The sequence below is a fragment of the Cupressus sempervirens genome, chromosome 11 (assembly GCF_028749045.1).
Source record: "Cupressus sempervirens isolate cs-2001-9-10 chromosome 11, ASM2874904v1, whole genome shotgun sequence".
In the NCBI taxonomy this organism is placed as follows: Eukaryota; Viridiplantae; Streptophyta; class Pinopsida; order Cupressales; family Cupressaceae; genus Cupressus; species Cupressus sempervirens.
This window is the reverse complement of record NC_143128.1, coordinates 282,810,695-282,830,072: the sequence shown is the minus strand read 5'-3', so window position 1 is coordinate 282,830,072 and position 19,378 is coordinate 282,810,695. Positions and strand designations below refer to the sequence as shown.

The window sequence follows — 19,378 nt, the reverse complement described above, 5'->3', positions numbered from 1 at the left end:
GGCAATGCTTCTCCTCTCCTCTGGAAGCCAAGGCTTGCACAACTCAAGGATAAGATCCACATGCAAGACAACTGCAATTCGAGTATTTTACTTTTCTATTTCTTTCAGCAATTTATATTATGTATTGTAGACAATTATTATACTTAACATTAGTTTCTCTTTCATTGGATTAAGAAGCAATTAAATCTGTGATTCCTTAACTTGATTATGGATAAATTGAAATGAAACAGTAATTATGTAGATGATACTATGGTTGTTATAATTGTCCTTCTTGTGTCTCTGAAAGGGAGTGTTGTTTTTAATTCATTACATTAGCTAGAAATTTTAGCATGTTAAACTTTTCTGAGTTGTGCATTGCTTGTATGTGTTGTTTTACCACACGAAATCTCATGTTTTGTCACATGAAGATTTCTCTCATGGGTTTTTTTCCTCCAAAATTATCTTGGGTTTTTAAAAAAATTCCCTCGTAAAATATCTAATTGAGTTCTAATATTTTATTTCCTCAAAAATTATCTATTGGGTTTTTTTAAAAAATCCTTGAAATTTATATATAGGATTTGTCATTTTTCCCTCGAAAATAAACTTTTGGATTCTCTGATCCATATCTCAAATTTTGTTGTATCGCATTGCTTGATTTTTCACACCAAAAATCATGTCTGGTTTTTCTCCTTAAAATTTGTAGCTTTTTGCAATATGTTTTCAATTGTATTGCACATCTTTCAAAGTTCTTGGTTAATTATCTTCTAGTCCCTTTTGGGCCATAGTGCACATCTGCAAAAAGGGTTTGGCAATATTCCTCAAAATTGTGGTTTCAGTTTCATCTTAGTGTCTCTAGCTATAGAAAGTAATACCTTTATAACCCAACACCAAGTTGGATGGCTTCTTGGTCATTAACATTTTCCAGATCCAAAAAGGATCTTAGCAACAACAAAATGTTCTGAAAAAATTGTAACCAAAAGACAACAATTACATAATGACCATTAAAGGAGGCAATCATAATATTGTAATGATTCTTGAATGGTCATCTTAGTTAGTCTTTAGTTTATTAGGTAGTTAATTTTTATGTCTTTAATTTAGAGTTGTTTCTTTTAGAAACATTGTCTTTGTAAATCTAAATAAGAAGCTTTCATCTCCTCTGTTTAATACAACATTGATTTACCATAACAGAATAACCTCCTTACTTAGACCTCTTGCATTCACAAATTCTATGAGCTCATTACTAATCAAATCTAGCATATCATCATTAGGAAAGAGTATTTTAATTGTTGTCATGTACCCATCAAACATTTCTAAATCTCTATATGGTGGCAGCCTTCCTAGTAGATCAATATATTGAGTGTTATAATATTTGGGTGTCAATGCATAAGCAAGATGTAGAAGAGAGATAATTTTGTCCCATCATTCTACAACAATTACTTGCAATTGTGTAAAGGTTTCCTCAAGATCTTGCAACCTCATTTACAATTTGCTTGATCTTCTCAACCATTGAGTCTAGACCATCATAGATCTCTATAAGGCAAGGCCAATCCATGTTCATATACTGAAGCGTGTTCATAATGGGCTCGGTGAACTTAATGAGATGCTCCACACGTTCCCACAGTGAGTCATCCAAAATCCTTTGCTCTATTGTGGGCACTGAAGCATTTCTCATAATGGGCTCGGTGAACTTAATGAGATACTCCACACGATCCGACCGTGAGTCATCCAAAATCCTTTGCTCTATTGTGGTTGCCCTCTAAGTGTTTCTTTGCCTCTATATAGACCAATTATTGTCGATTACCATATTGCAAAGAGTCGCTTTCACTTGCACAAGTCATCTCATGACAATTGAGTTTGATGCATAATGGGTCTCAACAACCTATAATGTAAATTAGAGCAAATAAAAATACAATGATTAGAAATGTATTTTAAAAATGCATGTTACACAATCAAATTATCAATATCAGAAATTGTAAAACACTAATTTTATTTTTTTTAATTAATTACTACTTCAAGTTCAAGTTCACTTACCTTTAATAATGTGAGAATAATCTGAAAATTCCTTGCGTCATGTGGTTGTTTGTGACGAACAGCTGGATATCTTCAACCTCTTCATACACCTCTTTGAAACATCCAATTTTGTTCCTAGTCTTTTGTAGCATAAGATTGAGTAAATAGACCACACAAGGAGTCCAAAAGATACGTTAATATCACTCTTCCACCAAAAAACTAGCAGTTCTACAATTCTTTGCGTTGTCCATTATGACTTGGACAATGTTTCTTGCTCCCAACATATGTTTCTTGCTCCCACTTGTTCAATAGTAGAGATAAGAATATTAAACAATAAATGGCCTGTCTTTTACTTGCCCCAAATAATCCACAAATTTCAAAACATAGCCCCTTTAGGGACAACACCATGACATTGATCAAGGGACAATTTCTTGCATCTTTCCACCCATCTAAAACAATCGATTCCCATACCTCAACCTATGAATCCCTTACGAACTTCAATGCATCATTAATTCCCTTGACATCTCTATCACATAAGGTGGTTCTTATTCTCATAACCAAGGCCCTTATACCTGCTTGGAGCTTTATTGGCACTTTTCAACATCCTCCAATATGGAGTGCGAAAAACAATAAAAAGAAATCCTTTTGAACATATGCATCTTACCACATCAATGATGGCAATCTCCCAACTCTCATTTTAAAATACAGTTTGCAATGGTCTCTTTCTTTTGTGTGTAATGGGTGCATCGATTTCAATATCATCGCTACTTGAAGTAGCATAAATGGGGTGGTCTTCTATCACAACATTTGTAGAGGGGATTTGCATCTCCTTTGCGTTGTATTCCCTTTTACTACCAATGGTTGTATGTGTTAGAGTAAAAGGTTAATTTCATTTCATTTATTAAATTACCTTTACTCCCTTCTTAAGATTTCACTTTATGCACCTTGCATTTCCATTTAATAATTAATTAGTAATTATTAAATATCATTTATCTTTTAGAGTTTTGATCTCCTTCATAAGGATTGATCGGCTATAAATTCATTCATTCTATTTTGCACAAGCAAATACAATTTTCTTGTTTGTTGAGTAAACCCTTCTCTCTTTGCTTTTCTTTCTCCCATGTATCGGGTTATTTGCATGCAGGGTATCCAAGGTCTGTGGATTTTTGTTCATCATCAAATCCTACATGATATCAGAGCCTTGCTTGCGGCTGCCTATAGAGCTTACCTCTCTTGTATCGGATTTTTTTCCTTCCATTAAGGACTTCTTGATGAAGTTCAAACAACAGAGATTTTTATTGCAGAGTTGAAGAAAAACCAAGACTGATACTGAGTGCATCTCTCTGATTCTTTCTAAGCTTCGTGGAAACTTTCAGATTTTTGCTTCTACCTTCTATTCCACCAAAGATGCTTTGGGTAATAGATTTACCATGCCATCCTTTGAGGTTTTTTGTGATCGTTTGACTCGAGAGCAAGCTGAGCTCTCTCAATTGAATTCTCTAATAGACTCACAGACTTATGCAATGGTAGCTCGGCCATATTCTGGGAGGAAGGAGAAGACACAAAAATCTCATTCTATAGAGTTTCAAATTGATTCTAGCCCTCATAGTTCATCTGGGCCACCCCCTCCTAAGGGGGGTAAACTAAAATTAGAAAGACCGAAGTGTGCTTATTGTAATAAGCCTAATCATGATGAGTCACATTGCTATGAGAAGAAGTTAGATGGCTATGCCAAACAGGTTTCAGATTTGACATCTCTCCTTCAAAAGAGCAACACTGGTATTCCTTCTACTTCTCACAGATCTTCATCATCATCATTTCAGTCAGATGGTAAAGATATAGGAAAGGGTCATGTACTATGTGCAACTATCACTCCACCCTCTTCTAGATGGTTACTAGATTCAAGTGCTTCACACCATATGGCATCTTCTCAGGATTTGTTCTCTTCTTTTGAGGTGTCTCCTACTCTATGCATTTTGATGGGGAACAACACTGTTATGACTGCATGTGGGAAAGGTTCTATCGACATTGATGAAGGTACATTTCATGATGTACTTTGTGCTCCATCTTTGTCCTCTAACCTTCTCTCTATCTATCAAATTACACACAGTGGGACAGGGAAGATAGTTGAGTTTGCACAAGATTCAATGCACATCAAAGATAGTGAGACAGGCAATATTGTTGCTATAGGATTGTTGATCATGCTTCCTGCCTATATTCCTTCTGACATTTTGGTCCACCATCTCCACTATCAAAGAGTCACTCATCTTCACAAGAGACTACTGAGGTGAAGTCAGGTTGCTTTAACTTATGTATTGTTCCTAAGACCAGTGTTGTGAGTTCTATACCTCCACCTTCTATTCAGATTCCATCTCTCGCACAGGATTACTCTTCAACATTGACTACTATTGCAGCTCCAGTCATTCAGCCACTTGCTACAGTTGTTGAGGATATATCAGAGGACACACATCTCCTCTCAAATGACAGATTCAGCACAATTGTTATCCCACCTCCATTGGAGATTCCATTTCAGGATTCTCATGCTTTCTCCTTTGAGCATCAGCTAGGACTTCCAGCTGCACCTTACGTACATAGGTTTTATCATCCTTGTCCACTGCCTTTGTTTCCTTCAGATTGGAGCCACATTGGTATGTTCATCGACACAAGAGGTCTATCATTTTGGGGGGCTATGGAGTCTCAAGCTTCTATCATGGGGGCTTTCATTGTACTTATGGTCTTTAGAGAGTCTCTTGAGATGTTTCATTTGTGCATCCTTTTCTATCTCTTTTTGGAGTAGGGGTTTTCCCACTGGGTTTTCTCTATTTCTCTATTTCATAGAGATTTGATTGTGATTGGGTACCTCATCAAGCCTTGTTGTGGGGACCCAAGTTTTCTTTCAGCATTATAGTTTCCTTGCATTGTTTGAAGCTACATTGTTGTTCATCTTAAGGAGGGTGTTAGAGTAAAAGGATAGTTTAATTTCATTTATTAAATTACCTTTACTCCCTTCTTAAAATTTGACTTTATGCACCTTGCATTTCCACTTAATAATTAATTAGTAATTATTAAATGTCATTTACCTTTTAGGGTTTCAATCTCCTTCAGAAGGATTGGTCGATTGTAAATTTCCAACAAAAATTAACTCTCACTCACCTTGATTGTTCGGAAGACCAAGTTTGTCGATGCTTTGATTACGGTTCACAATTCTTCCCCCTAGTTCACTTGGTTCCGAATTGCCATAGTTTGGTCTAAGGGCAAATCTCCCTCTACAAATGATAAGGTCATGCCCTTTATAAGGAATGGCTCTAATTGATTTGGAATCAATGGCCAAAATTAAACCAAGACAACCCTAATGTAACTATTAACTACAAACATTAAAGCATGACTAATTACATAAAAGCACTACCTTGTGAGCCAATTAAAAATTAACATTGCTTTTGAGAAGCAATAAACAAATTAATTAGGTAGAATCTAGATGTACAGATGGAGTGATCTAATTGGATGTTCTTGAACACATTTGATTAGAGTCTTATGATTGGTTGAAGATGAGTGTGTATCGCATCAGCATGTATATCATGTACATCTCATTAATACTCAACATTATCAAGTTTTCAATTAATTGTAATGGCTCATATTTTGAAAATTTCTTCATCTTCATGCAATCTTCCACCCTTTGAAGTTCTTCACTTTAACACCTTCTCATCATCATGACTTTAAGCTTGTTTGTACTCGATATCTTGATGTCCTAACCGTGGTCTTGCACTGGTAGAAGCGTTGTGGGAGCTTCATAACATGGGATCTTTTGATTGAACTTCTATCTCTAAAGAAAATTTAAGTTTATAATGAATTTTTTATCTTTGACTTATTCACTTTTCTTGTGCACCTTGCTCTTTGAATTTCAATTTGATCTCTTGAACTTGAACTTGCAACTATCACTTTGATCTTATCTTGAATCCTCTTACATTCGAACTTGAGATGGTAACCTTAAGGTGCTTGTCATGAAAATTACTCGTGCTCCAAAAATGCCCAGCCTGATATGTATATTAACTTTCATCTCTTTGCTCTTAAATTCCTTGCCTCAAGCTTATCCACCTTTATTTCAACTCACTATCAAATTTCATGTTAGTCTTGAATCTCCATTTTGTTGTGGTATTTTTACACCATCACCCTATTGCAAATGGGGACCTCCTCTTTTATCTCCAACGATATAAGTCAAGGAGCGAGGCTTAATTCAAAATCAGTTGAATCCTTAGGCTTGTGTTTAAGAAAGATGTGCAAGTGGGGGTGTCAACCATATTTGAATAAATGATAAATGGCATGATTAAAGTGGAGTGATATCAAGTTTCAAAGAAGTCAAGCAAAATCAAGTTGTCCTCCTGGGATGGAGGATTTTAAATACCCCCAAGGATAAAAATCCTCTTTACATGGAAATCTATACCCCTATCTACTAGTGCGCTAAATATGTCTTAGAGACTCATGCTATAGAGGAGCGAGAATTGGAGGATTGTGGTCAGGTTCGAAATTGTGTCAAAGATAAATTCCCCTTCATGTCATGATTTCTACCTAATCCTTTAATCCCTGAGCCCCTTCGAATTTCACCATGGGTTGTGACATGTCCCCAATTTCTTAAGCATGAACTTTTAGGGGATTAGCCTATTTCCTGACCCTCATAGGATAATAGAGTTGTTCAGAGGGTGTCAATTGGTCAAGTCAAAGGCTATTCTCCCACTCCAGTGGTCAAGGATGTTCAAGATTGCTCGTCATTTGAATCAGATTGGCAAGGTCAAATTTATAGTAAATGTCTATTTCAAGAAAGTTTGGGTTTCTATCTTTAGCAAGGGATCTGAATAGCTTGGTCGCAATGTTGAGATTTAGTATCGCTGACTGGAGCAATTATTAGAGACTTACTATTTATAGTAAAAAATTGTTGAGAAGTTGCTATATTTGTTAAAGGCTTCCTATCTCGTGGTAAGTATAGTGATTTGAGATTTAGTATCGCTGACTGGAGCAATTATTAGAGACTTACTATTTATAGTAAAAAATTGTTGAGAAGTTGCTATATTTGTTAAAGGCTTCCTATCTTGTGGTAAGTATAGTGATTGATTCATTCCTATTTTTGCACAATTCAAGGGACTTACTATTTATAGTAAGTTGATTATGCACATGTTGCTATATTGGATAGGACACCTGGAACGGCCTCAATTGCAGTGATGACCCTTGGTACCTTTGGTTTGATCAAGTTCAAAGTTTTACTACCTATAGTTAGTATGAGATTGATAAAAATGGACACTTACTATTTTTAGTAAGGTAGTTAGATGTTTTGTATATGCACTGGTTGACTCACTAGTTTAGATAAAATTGAAGAATAATGAGTATTCATAGAGTTATTGTTGTTTTGATTTTTAAAAAAGTGGAGTTATTGACTAAGTTGCATCTAGTAGAGTCCAAGTTTATCCATAATTCCTTGTCCAAGTCTATCCATAATTCCTTGCATTCATACTTAGAAGCAGAAGTAGCAATAAAAGTTAACTTTGAATTGCAATAGAAAATAGAAAATCAAAAATATATTTTCATTGCACATTGTGAAGCCAAATCTTTAGAAGCGCAAGAGTTGATATCCATTGATTGAACAACATAAGTCCTCTAAGCGTTTACTAACAAGTCACATTTTTCCACTAAGCGAGCATCCATAGTTAATGGAATCTTGAAATCATTTCATGGCCTTACTTTGCAAGCCTAGCATGAGAGATGACCTTATATCAAGAGAGGATTGAGGATTTAGTGTTTCACCTTGAAACATTCAGTATTTGATTTTGTATGTTGTAGTGGAAAAAAACTCGCATCAACACATTTTATCTTGAAAAACAAAAGAAAAAAATATGTTAAAGCCTATGAAGTGAAATTATAGGAGAGCATATGACATAATTCCTTTAAGAACAAGATTTCAATTTCCTTCAATTTCTGAATTTCTCACTCAGAAAATTCACACCTTTATTAAACTTTATGGTATTACAACTGTTATCATCCTTGAAATTTTAATTCTCTTTTCTAATTTCTCAATAGTTCATTGCATACTTTGCAAAACTTGGACTAAGAGAGTACTTGACAAGCCCAAAATTTTCAACTCTACAAATTCTTTACAAATACTTGACAACTTAGAAAGTACTGTCTAAAATCTCTCACAGAAAAATTATAATTTTCTAAATTCAATTACAAAATGTATCAAATGAAAAATTGACATCTCAAAAGAGAAAAAACATGATTTTATAGCAAAAGAAACATGCAATAAACACATTTAAACCACTGTTTTACCTGTGCAGACATTTTTACCCATAATTTTTTGGCCTACCAAAGGACGAGTTAAAACTTCTGAAGACTTACCTAGCAAAAGAAATAGAGTATTCAGCGACTCAGAGAAGATTGGAGAGTTTGCAATCTATTCTCCGAGTTTGTAATCTATGGTTCTTTCATCAAATTCCAATTGCAGCCAATGCTTTTCAGACATTAACATCCAGTTGGGCAACATTGACATTTTTGGAAATTGCCTACGATTTGGACTCGAATCTAAGTACATATCAAAAATTGACTCCCCCTTGGACACAATTACATGTCAGAGATTTGTCTATGCCATGGGAAAACTACCTCATGGCTTGACAAGAATCACTATGTCAATGGGCACATACACTCAACATTTTTGGATTTTGCCCTCTTGTGGGGCACTTTGACTTACTGGGCAGAAAATGTATGCTGATAGGGCATAGTGCATGGTCAATTTCAAAAATCACATGATAGTTGGGCGCAATGCAAGGTATTTTGAGCAGATTCTGTCCTCCACTTGTGCACTTTGACGTGCTCATTCAATGTGGAATTTGCTTGTACATTGGGCTTGAGCTTAATCTTGTATCTTGGAATTGGACTTGTTTGTTGAGCAAGCACTTAATCCTTGGAATTGGTTTAATGCTTGGGCTCAACCTCTTGAAGGCTGATAAGAATTGGCATTATAGTTGGGTGCATTGTGTAAGCGAAGAGCAAGTGCATTTTCTTCATGATTTTCAGAATTTGCCGAAGTGTTAGATTCTCAACTTTCACCTGCTTGCTCCATTTTTATTAACCTGCAAACCATTTTGCATGTTATCTCCCACCTTGATCAACTCAGATCTGAGCTCAAACGTGTCTGATATTTCCTCGTTCATCCAAACTTTTCATTAGATTTTCTTGCAAACCTCCCTCCTCTGCTTCAGTTGTTACAGACCTCAAATTTTGCCTCAAATGTTGATTGGGATCTTGACTTCATCATTGAAAATTTGAAAGGACTCACTGCTAAGGCCATATGACAAGTTCTAACTTCTACTTCAAAACATATCACTTCTCAAATCTTTCCCTTGAGCAGAATTTGCTTAAGAGCAGGATCCAGGCATAAAAATTGATTTACATGATTACATCCTTGCAAGTAAGGGCATGACTTGCCAATGAAACTAACTTTCCCAACCCTCTAAGCTTCAGAGAATGCTGCCATGCTAAGATTAAGACCAACAACTACTAACCTAGCAAGCAAAAGAGGAGATCACCATTCACAATGGGGCAATGGTGTGAAAGACTCACAACATGTCCCATTAACTGTATGCTCTCACCTTCATACATCAGATATTTAGCAATCAATAAATGTGACAATATATTCATTCTTGTCATAAATTTGTAAAAAGAGAAGAGAGTTTTAAATTAGTTTGGTATATTACAGCAGCTAGCTATATTAATTTTAGCTGTTAAGCAAACTTATCTGCTAGATAGTTTACAAGTTTCTTAATTAAAATAGACAACAGCGAGGATAGTCAACTACTAGAATTATCATTAAAAAAATCTCACACCAGGGAAATAAATATGGAATTTCAAATCTAAATAAAGTATCATTTCACCATCCAGTCTTGGAGAGATTCTGCTATTCCTGCAATTAACACAAAGGGTGCAGAAATGACACAACTGCACACAAACTCTTTTCTTTTCTAATGACATGGGTTAGCAAGAAAAAGATATTAAGAAAAATAATACATGTATCTCACTTGAACATCTAATAATAAAAAATTGTTTTTTTTTCTGGGTTGTCTTCTTTTCTGGGTATTTGAGGTGATTTTTTGCCAAGCTGATGTAATTATCATAATCTTTGAAGTAATAAGCTGCATCTCTTCTGCAAGAGACTTCTCAAATTATAGGCATATTTAAAATATGTATATCAAACACACAGTAGATACCTGTACCCAGATCTGCAATGCATAGCAGAGGCAATAGCTACAAGAGATCTGCAATCTTGAGGATAGATATGAGCCAAACGTTTTCCCAACCACAGTATCCGTCCTTCCCAAGCATCTGATTTTTCCATCCCCATAGCTCCGAAAATCTGATCGCTATTATCTTCGACACACATGGTAAATGTTAATTCCAGTGCTTTTTCTGAAAAGAAGTAGGATAGCATAGCCATAGAATGCTGCATGACTTGCAATTGTGCCTGCTTGTATTTCTGTCCTGCATGAGGTGATAATTGAGCCCTTTTCTAAACTGCATGTAAAATTACACTTAATAGATCACACTTGTCATGATGTAAAACATGACACTTCATTGTAGTATTATATAAGCACTATACCATATAAAGAAACCTATTCAGAAGCCTTATGACAACCAAAAAACAGAGAACCAAAGAAAGCACCTCCAAAAGATTGAGCTTCTTGCATGCGATCAAGCAGAAGCTTTAGAAACATATCTTGATATCTATGTGATTGGGGAGATATGTTAATGATTTCCTTCAATAATGCCTCCAAAGAATCAACTGTATCATATAAATGGCGTTTATCTTTCACGGACAATGAAATGTCTTCTGGAGAAATAGAATCTAGCAAAGGAACAGGCCTGCTTGCATCTATCTCAGCTAATGAACAAGAAGGATGCTCCATTTGTGAGAGATTTATGTAAGGCTCTGGGCTCAGTTTTCCCATTTTTACAGCCTGAGCATCTGCAAGACCACAAAGAGCTTCAAATCTCTGAGCTTCTGACACTGACACAATACCCAAGAGAGTCTTCCATGTCTGAGATGCTTTTACATAATCATTTGACTTGGCATATGCTCTACCAAGCCTGCATAAATAGTCTGTCAGACGTGCTTTATCATCTGTTGTCTTGGCTATTTCAATAATTGATTCACAAGCCTTCACCATCTTATCCAATTTTCCAGATGCTTCAGATAATTCAACAAGTCCCTGTGTAAACAAATTCATATGAAATTATCAACATATTCTATTCTTGTATTATGGGTCTCAGTTTAGAATAACAGTAGTACATAACAAAAAATGACTTAGTTAAAAACATACTATTTCATGTCTTCTGTTTATCCATGGTATACCATTAAAATGCAGGATGTGGACATTTGCACTATCATATATATTGGGGTTCGCATGTTGTGATTTGGATGGTAAATGACAGAGGGGATACAAGTATAAAAAGTGGACAACATATTTATATAAATATTAATTTTAAATTAATACTTGTGGAATAATATGTGGTGTGCAGGGCAATGTCATTTGTATGTATCTAGTGTAAAAATCAAGAAGGAAATATGCTAGGATTGTCATAAACTTGAACATTATTAAAACTAATGCTTTTCAGGTACTGCTTGAATTACGGTTTTGAACTATTGGTATATTTTGGGTGTGGATTGGAGTAGTTTGGAAATTTGGTGTGTCTATTCATGTAAAAATCAAAAAGGAAATATGCTAGGATTTTCATAAACTTGAACATTATTAAAACTAAAGCTTTTCAGGAACTGCTTGAAACACAGTTCTGAACTATTGGTGTATTTCAGGTGTAAATTGGAGTAGTTTGGAACTTTGGAGTGTTTATTCCTTTGTCATCTCCCTGTTGGATGTGTTTGTTTCTTTCTACAGTGTTGCAGCAGTATACAGTAGCGTTGACGGTGTCTTTCAGTTTGCATCAGACATGTGACAGAATGTAAGTGATTGCAAAGCAATATCAGTATTACATCAGTCTCTTGTGTCATCTACAAAGTATAACTCTTGTGGGCACTTGGAAACACTGGTTTATCTATGCTATTCAGTTCATTTTGGATTGTTACAGAAGTCTATAGTCGTGATCGGAACTCTATATCAGCATGTATGAGCAGTTTACCTTTCTAAATAATGTTTATAATGCAATGTGCCTTGTATATGGTTTTAGATTACCCTGGACAGTAGTAATTTATATTGGCATTTCGTGTATTAGCACACTCCATTGAATAAGCATAGGTAAGGGTGGTTTGCTGTCTTGTGTGACTATCTCATTTGTTGTAAATGCGCACTCCACTAAATAAGTGTCTACATATTTCCTTCCAGATTACCTCAAGCACACTCCACTGCACAAGTGAAGATTTTGCTGGCACTATCATCTTGTGAATTCCCTTTCAATTTCATGCATCAAGCACACTCCACCAAAGAAGTGTAGACCTGCTTGGCCTTTCTGCCCCGAGCAGTCTAGTTGATTAACTCATTTAATAATTGGGTGTGGCCCTATACACCATATGCTCTTACCGTGCCCATTGCAGGAACTAGGTGATCAGAAAGTGTTAAGAGTGTACCTTTATTTCAGTAGAAAAATTTAAATAATTTTGGGCTGGTTGTTACAAGCAAACTTCTAAGTTGGCTTAGCCAACATAAATCTCAGCCCAAACATGGCACAAATGGCAAAAAGATGCCGCAGCAATTCAAGGTAAAATGATGACACAAGTGCTAGGCAAAGTTTTGCCTTGGTTTAACCAATAAAAATCTCCACCAAAGAATTGTTTATCCAGCACAAAATTGCACCTAATGGAAAACATAAAATAAGTCACTTTTGGTGATAATTTTGGGTCTGACAATGTGACTTGAACAACTAAAAGGCCATCAAATTACGACAACCATTTGACAATGTCTGCCTAGTGGAAATATTGGCCAGATCAAGAAAAAAGTTGCCAAGAAGAAAGGTAAACAGCAGTCCAAAGCAAGCCGGGACAGCCATGGATGAAATTTTCAACATTTCAGCATTCACAAACAGAGCAAAGTCCCTTTCCCTTTCGAAAATCAAGTAGCTTAATCAAGTTTTGTAAACATTTGTCATGTTCCCGTCTTGAAATAGGATTAAATAATATGAAATAATAATTAGATTTTTAAAATTTAAAAAAAATTAGTTAAGTTAAACAAATGATCAAAAGGAATGAATGTAAAAGTTCTCTCCCTTAAATGTGAGTTATAAAAGGGAGAAACGAGAAACTTCATTTAAGGGAAAAAGGAAAGGCAGAAGTATGGATGGAGCAAGGAAGATTTGGAAATTGAAATATGGAATAACCGGGTTGGAATTGGAAAGAATTCAGAAAAAATTCTGAGTTCGAAATAAAAGCAGCAATTATGATTGGTTAATGAGCAACTGAAAAGTGGAAGAGACACCACTTTTGGGAAGAGATATTAAGAAGTTGTAAAGTGCATTTGAGGGGGACCAAGAATTTATATAAGAATTACATTTGCAGATCTGCAAAGGAGATGATAAAAGGGAAAATCATCAAAGAAAGGTTGAAGTCATAATTGTATGAAGAATTTATAGCAGAATTGTATACGGAATATATGCAGATAGAAAAGAAAAATATATGCAGGTACATAAAGATGTTTTGATGCAAATTGAGAAGGAAAGTCTATGCAGACTAAAAGTATAAGTATAAAGAGAGGACATTGTTTGAAGGTGTAAATTAAAAAAGAATTATTATTAATGGAGAAGGAAGAATGACAAAGTAATTCCTTCAAAAGACAAAGGGCTGTAGTCATGAAGTGTTGTGACACTTTCAAAAGGTGGCAGTTATGAAAGGTTGACTCTTCCAATGGGCATGAATAATGAAGAGTTGTGACCCTTCCAGAGGATAGTAAATGTGAAAGGGTATAACCATTGCAAGGGCAGATATGTGAAGAGATGTGACTTCCTCAATTTGAAAGGTATAAATATTAAAGAGTAAAAGGTTTAATTTGAGGAGGGCGCCCAAGAGAGAAAGTTGGGGAATTGTATATTATTCTCAAAGGCTAAAATGGAAAGTGGTGACTCAATTCTTATGAAAGGTGGAGACCCTTTCTCCAATAATGCATAAAGGAGAAATCATTCTAAATATTCAAGGGTCATCTATCTATTATTGCCTAAATTACCGGTTCGAGTTCAATTCCAAGTTCAAAGTTTGAGAACCAATTCGCAACTTCCTCAAAAAATTTGGAAAGGGGGTTTAGGTTCATTAGTATAAAAACAAGTAAAATATATAGATAGAGAGAGAGAGAGAGAGAGAGAGAGAGAGAGAGAGAGAGAGAGTTAAAATTAGAATGTAGCATAATAGCATAAACACATTTAAACAACAAAAACACCATAAACTTGTAATCATAGTGATCATACCATCATATAGTTCAAGTAAGAAGTTCAACATCACAGATTCAAAACATTAAAAATAAATCAAAGCATCGAGTTCAAGTATCATTGTTTCACATTCATTGTTCAACTAATGGAATAAAAATCTATTAATATTCTAAAACTCTTCAATCTTCATCTTCTTCTTCATATTCATCTTCTTCTTCTCTGGCATTAGTTGACTCGGCAATAGAGCTAAGGCTAATGGGATCAGTAGCAGCAACAACAACAACAATGGTATTGGCATCAAATTCTTCAAAATCATGTAGTGTAAGCCGAGCAATGGAAGCATCCAAGTATGCAACCTCTACAAAAACTCATTAAATTTTGCAAACAAAACGCTTTATTGCCATCTAAGGGGCTCAGAAATGAAGTCGTTTGAATGTGGTTCAACAATTAACGGCATGGTCCGCTCGGGTTCGAACCAACAAGGAAAATATCGCACCCTGTCCAAACCAAACATCGAACCGGACCCAAACTTTGAAACAGTTCAAACTTCGACTAGTCCGATGCATGTAGGGATGAACCATGGTAACTTAGATTATCACTCATAAATCAAGCAAACTATGAATCAACAAAGGTTGAATCAAACAATCTATCAATCGGAAAAGATCAATTCAACAAAGTGAATAATCCTGCAATCAAGTCATCATCAATCTATTCATCACTCAAAAATCAATCATTTAAGTGTCACCCTATGACACCCACATTCATTCAATCATCAAATAAGAACAAAAAAGACAAATATTGATAGACAACAATCTTGCATAGGCTAGATGACAGAATAATGGGATATTTATTAACAAAGAATGGAATCATTCTTATAGAATGTACAAATAAGATGTTTCTAAGAAAACATACAGTGAAAGAAGATAGAATAGGAAACTTTCCTATACAAACTAAAAACGACTAAATAACCATTAAAGAAACATTCTATCTTGGAAGATATTATCCTAATATCCTCTCTTAATGGTCATTGTACAAATTTCGGAACATTCTGCAGTGGCTACTGTTGTCCTGCATTTTGTCACCACAAAACGTAAGTAACAGTACGAAACTTTTTCAAATTAGTTTTGCATTTCTTTGAGTTTAGTTCATTATTTAATTGGTTAGTATTGATCAACCTATTGGTACCAATTGATATAATGAATCTTTTTATTGAAGGTTTTCGTCAAGTCTTTTTCGTTTTGCTTTCTGTCGAGACTTTGCTTGATTTTTTAAGCCTTTGTCGTCCTTTTCTTTGCTTTTGGGTTTGTGTTTCTTGATTTTTAGTCCTTTGGTTTTGCTCATGTCATGCCTTTCACTTTTCCCTTCAATTCGGTCCAACCTAGAGTGTAATCGAAGTTGTCAATCAAAAGTTATGGTCATTTTAGTGCTCCAAAAGTGGACCTTTTTGATGCAACAGCACAAATTAAAAATATGACATTATATTTTCAATTTGAATTTCACTTTTTGATAAACATGACTTAAAAATTCACTTTTTGTTATATTTTTCAGTTACTTTATCTTTAAATTTTTAACTTAAATTTTTTATTTTTTATTTTTTAATCAAATGCTCATTTAAATGTTACTTTTTAAATGATATTTATGTATTGTATTTTTAATATGATATATTAATATTGCTTATGTCTCATTCAGCAACATTTCTATAAAATTAAATTGAATAAATGGTTTTAAGTTATTAAAAGTGGACCTTTTATATGCAATTACACGTAAAATCCATCAAAAGTGGGCATTTTACATGTCACTGCGTATAAAGTTCATTTTGGTTGACCTTTTTAATGTCATTATATCAAAAGTCCATCATAAGTGGAACTTTTTGATGCTACTGCATCAAAAGAGAAGTTTTCATGCTTAGACATCTAAAAGGTGAGTTGCATTTTAAAATATGTTTCCTTCTCCAAAAGGTTCCTTTTTGCCTATGAGCACATTTTAGAACATGTAATGACACCCAAAAAGTGTGATTTTGGAGAAATGCATGTTTTAAAACATGCAAGTGACCTAAAAATGTCCAATTTTGATCAAAAGACCTGTTTTAATATATGCATTGACCCTCCAAGAGTTTGTTTTCGAAGGAATGCATGCATTTGCTTTCCAAGAACTCGATTTTGATCATTGTGAGAGATTTTCTCAATGGATTTGCATGAGATCTTTTCCATTAGGGTCGTTTTTGCTTGGCAATGGATTTTCTAACATCAAAAATGGATTTCTCTTGCTAAAAAACAAATTTTCAAACTCCTTCCAAAGGCACGTTTTTGGAAAAAATTTCAAATAAATCCATTTTGAGTGATTTAAATCACATTTTTTGCAAGGAAAAGAGGAGTTTCAACATCTTCAATCATTTGCAGTACATCTTAGCTCACATTTTTGCACTTAGAAGCCAAAAACAAATTCATTTTATGCCTTTTATGAATCACGTTTTTGCTAAAAACGCCCAGAAAATTGGGGTTTTGATCCACTTTTTTGCATTTTGGAGTCACTTTTTTGCATTTGGATCCATGTATATCCATTTCGAGAAGTCGTTTTGGCATTCACAAGTCAAAAATGACTTTAAAACATGCATTTTTTTGGCCACGTTTTTGCAAAAACGGCCCATATTTTTGCATAAAAAAGTCTTGTTTTTGTTCAAAAAACTCAAAAAATAGTATTTCAGCCCATACATTTGGATCAAGAGGGGTTGTTTTTGAGTTTTAATGCGTACTCGTCTTTGGAGACCACGTTTTTGGCCTTCTCGTGTCAAATTCGACCATTGAATGTCCATTACATGCAACTACGGAAAAAGTCAAAAAGTTGTTTGAAAATCCAAATTTTAAAGAGAATTGATCTTCAAGTCTATAAAACTTGTTATTTTGGCTCTTTCTCCTTCATTTTTGGCACTTGATCTTCATGTAAGTGGACTCTTTCTTTCATGCTATTTAATTTATGCTTATATTGCTGATTTTATGCACATAATTGCTTGATGATTGCCACTCGTTGAAATTTATGCCATGGAAAGTGCATTTTTCCTTTAAAAATGAAGAATTTGCTTATTTTCATGTTTTTGGTTCTTTCCCAAGTTCCAATTTCGAATTTGAGTGTTGAAGTGCATTGCATATTGGCATGTTTGAGTCTTTTGCCAAAGGCATGTGTTTGTTTTGTGCTTTGTGCTTGCTTGTCAATTTTCCCCACTTTGGAGAAGTTACAAGTTCTTTCCCAAGAACTTGTTTTTGCATCACTTCATGCCAAAGCATCATCACATTTCACTTCTATTTTCCATGTCACAACACTTCGCACCTTCATAAACAAATACATGTTTCCGCATCTTTCCACGTTTTTCATCTCATCCTTCATCCCTTGTTGCATGGTGCATTTACATGTAATCCATTTTCCGTGCAATGACATCTTGAAAGCCCAAGTCACATTTTGGAAATCAGCAATCTCCATTTGCACGCATTCCCATGCGCCAAACGCTTTACTTCAAAAAAAGCGTTAAAGGTGTTGATGGAAAGTTGTTCTAACTTTACATCAAGACACCATCAAGAAGGTTTTCAAAGTGTCAGAGAATCCATAATGTACCAATCTACAAAGGAGAATTCATGACAACTTGAGCAAGAAAAGTTGGATCACATCAAGTTTCCACATGACAGCAGACAATTCATCAAAGTCAGAGGTTGTCAAAAGACGTAACAGCGTGATTATCAAGGTGAATCCAGTGGCACAAAATACACGAACTCCCAATCCTATTATTATCTGGGATAGCATTGCCAAGTACAAGGCCTTTCAAGACAATCCCTAGGATTATTTCCTTCTCTTCTATCTTCTTTCATATTTGTAGTTGGAGAGAATGCATTACATGAAAAAATGTAATTACATGTAATGCAAGTTGCATGTACATGTGTATGTAAAAGATGTAATGCGAGTTGCACATGCAGTTGGATGTAACCCTATACTTTCTCTTCTAGTTAGACTAGGTCAAAGTTGGTTGAGTTGCTCCCACTTTTTCCTCCACCTTTTTCTCAACTCCTGTGCCTATATAAAGGAGTGCCCACTAATTGTAAAAATAATCTTTTGTTGTATACAAGAGAGCTCTGCCACATGTGTGAAAGCATAACTTTGATTGTGTAGTACAAATTTGGCAAAAAAGTGAATAAAAGAAGCAATTGGTTTCGAAGCTTTGACTGGAAGCAATTGTGATAGAGCAAATTAGAAGCTTTGATTGTAATTTGTACCAATTTTCTTGATTCATGTTATTATTGTGTGTTCAATAAAAGAGCATAGTGATTTAAGAAGCAATCAGAGCCGAAGCTTTGACTGGAAGCGGTTGTGGAAATATATAGCTAGAAGCTTTCTATGTAGCTTATACTTCTTAATTCGCAAAAAAGTTTAATTATTCTTACTTTTAGGAGTCTTTGTGCCCTAATTGTAAAGTTTTTTCATATAGTAGTACAACCGAACTTAGAGCCAAACCGGTACATTTTCAGCTAGCCTTTGAGTTGGTGAAGGTTTATCAGTATCACTGTTTCTAGCTCTTGATAGAAGTGTAGTTAGAGATTCACCTTGCCCATTACTCGCTCCATGAGTAAGTGGATTCTTTTTTAAAAGATATGAAAAAAAGATAATGGTAACACCCATTTTATAAAATCTCTCGACTTCTTGCTTACCTTGAGTTGATCCAAGGAACGGTGAGAAGGGAGAGTCTTCCCTTTAAGGTATGAGAGACTCTGTTTCATGAGCTACGGCTGGTCATCCTATTTTGCGACTAGAATTTTATCCAAAACTGTCGGTTGCAAAATATCCACCCAACAATTACGACCCTCTCTAGATCTGGAAAATGTTAGAGACCAAGAATTTTTGCAAAAGAGTACTATGAAGCCATGGTTTTTGTGCTAAAAAAATGAAAAACCCATAAACCAAAGTTTTACATTGCATCATTTTTTCTAGAAAAATAGTTTAAAACCCT

At 34.9% G+C, this 19,378-nt stretch overlaps 1 protein-coding gene across 3 annotated transcripts in view; it reads right to left on the bottom strand.

Moving 5' to 3' along the window:
• LOC149529210 (Tetratricopeptide repeat (TPR)-like superfamily protein) overlaps positions 1–19,378 on the bottom strand; it is a 185,194-nt gene that overhangs the window by 136,342 nt on the left and 29,474 nt on the right. For all 3 annotated transcript variants that reach the window (XM_089811601.1, XM_089811602.1, XM_089811603.1), the window contains exons 2-3: positions 10,688–11,234; positions 10,236–10,506 (exon numbers count right to left, since the gene is read on the bottom strand). In XM_089811601.1, the coding sequence (XP_089667727.1) occupies positions 10,236–10,506; positions 10,688–11,234 (818 nt within the window). The remainder of the gene's footprint in view (positions 1–10,235; positions 10,507–10,687; positions 11,235–19,378) is intronic.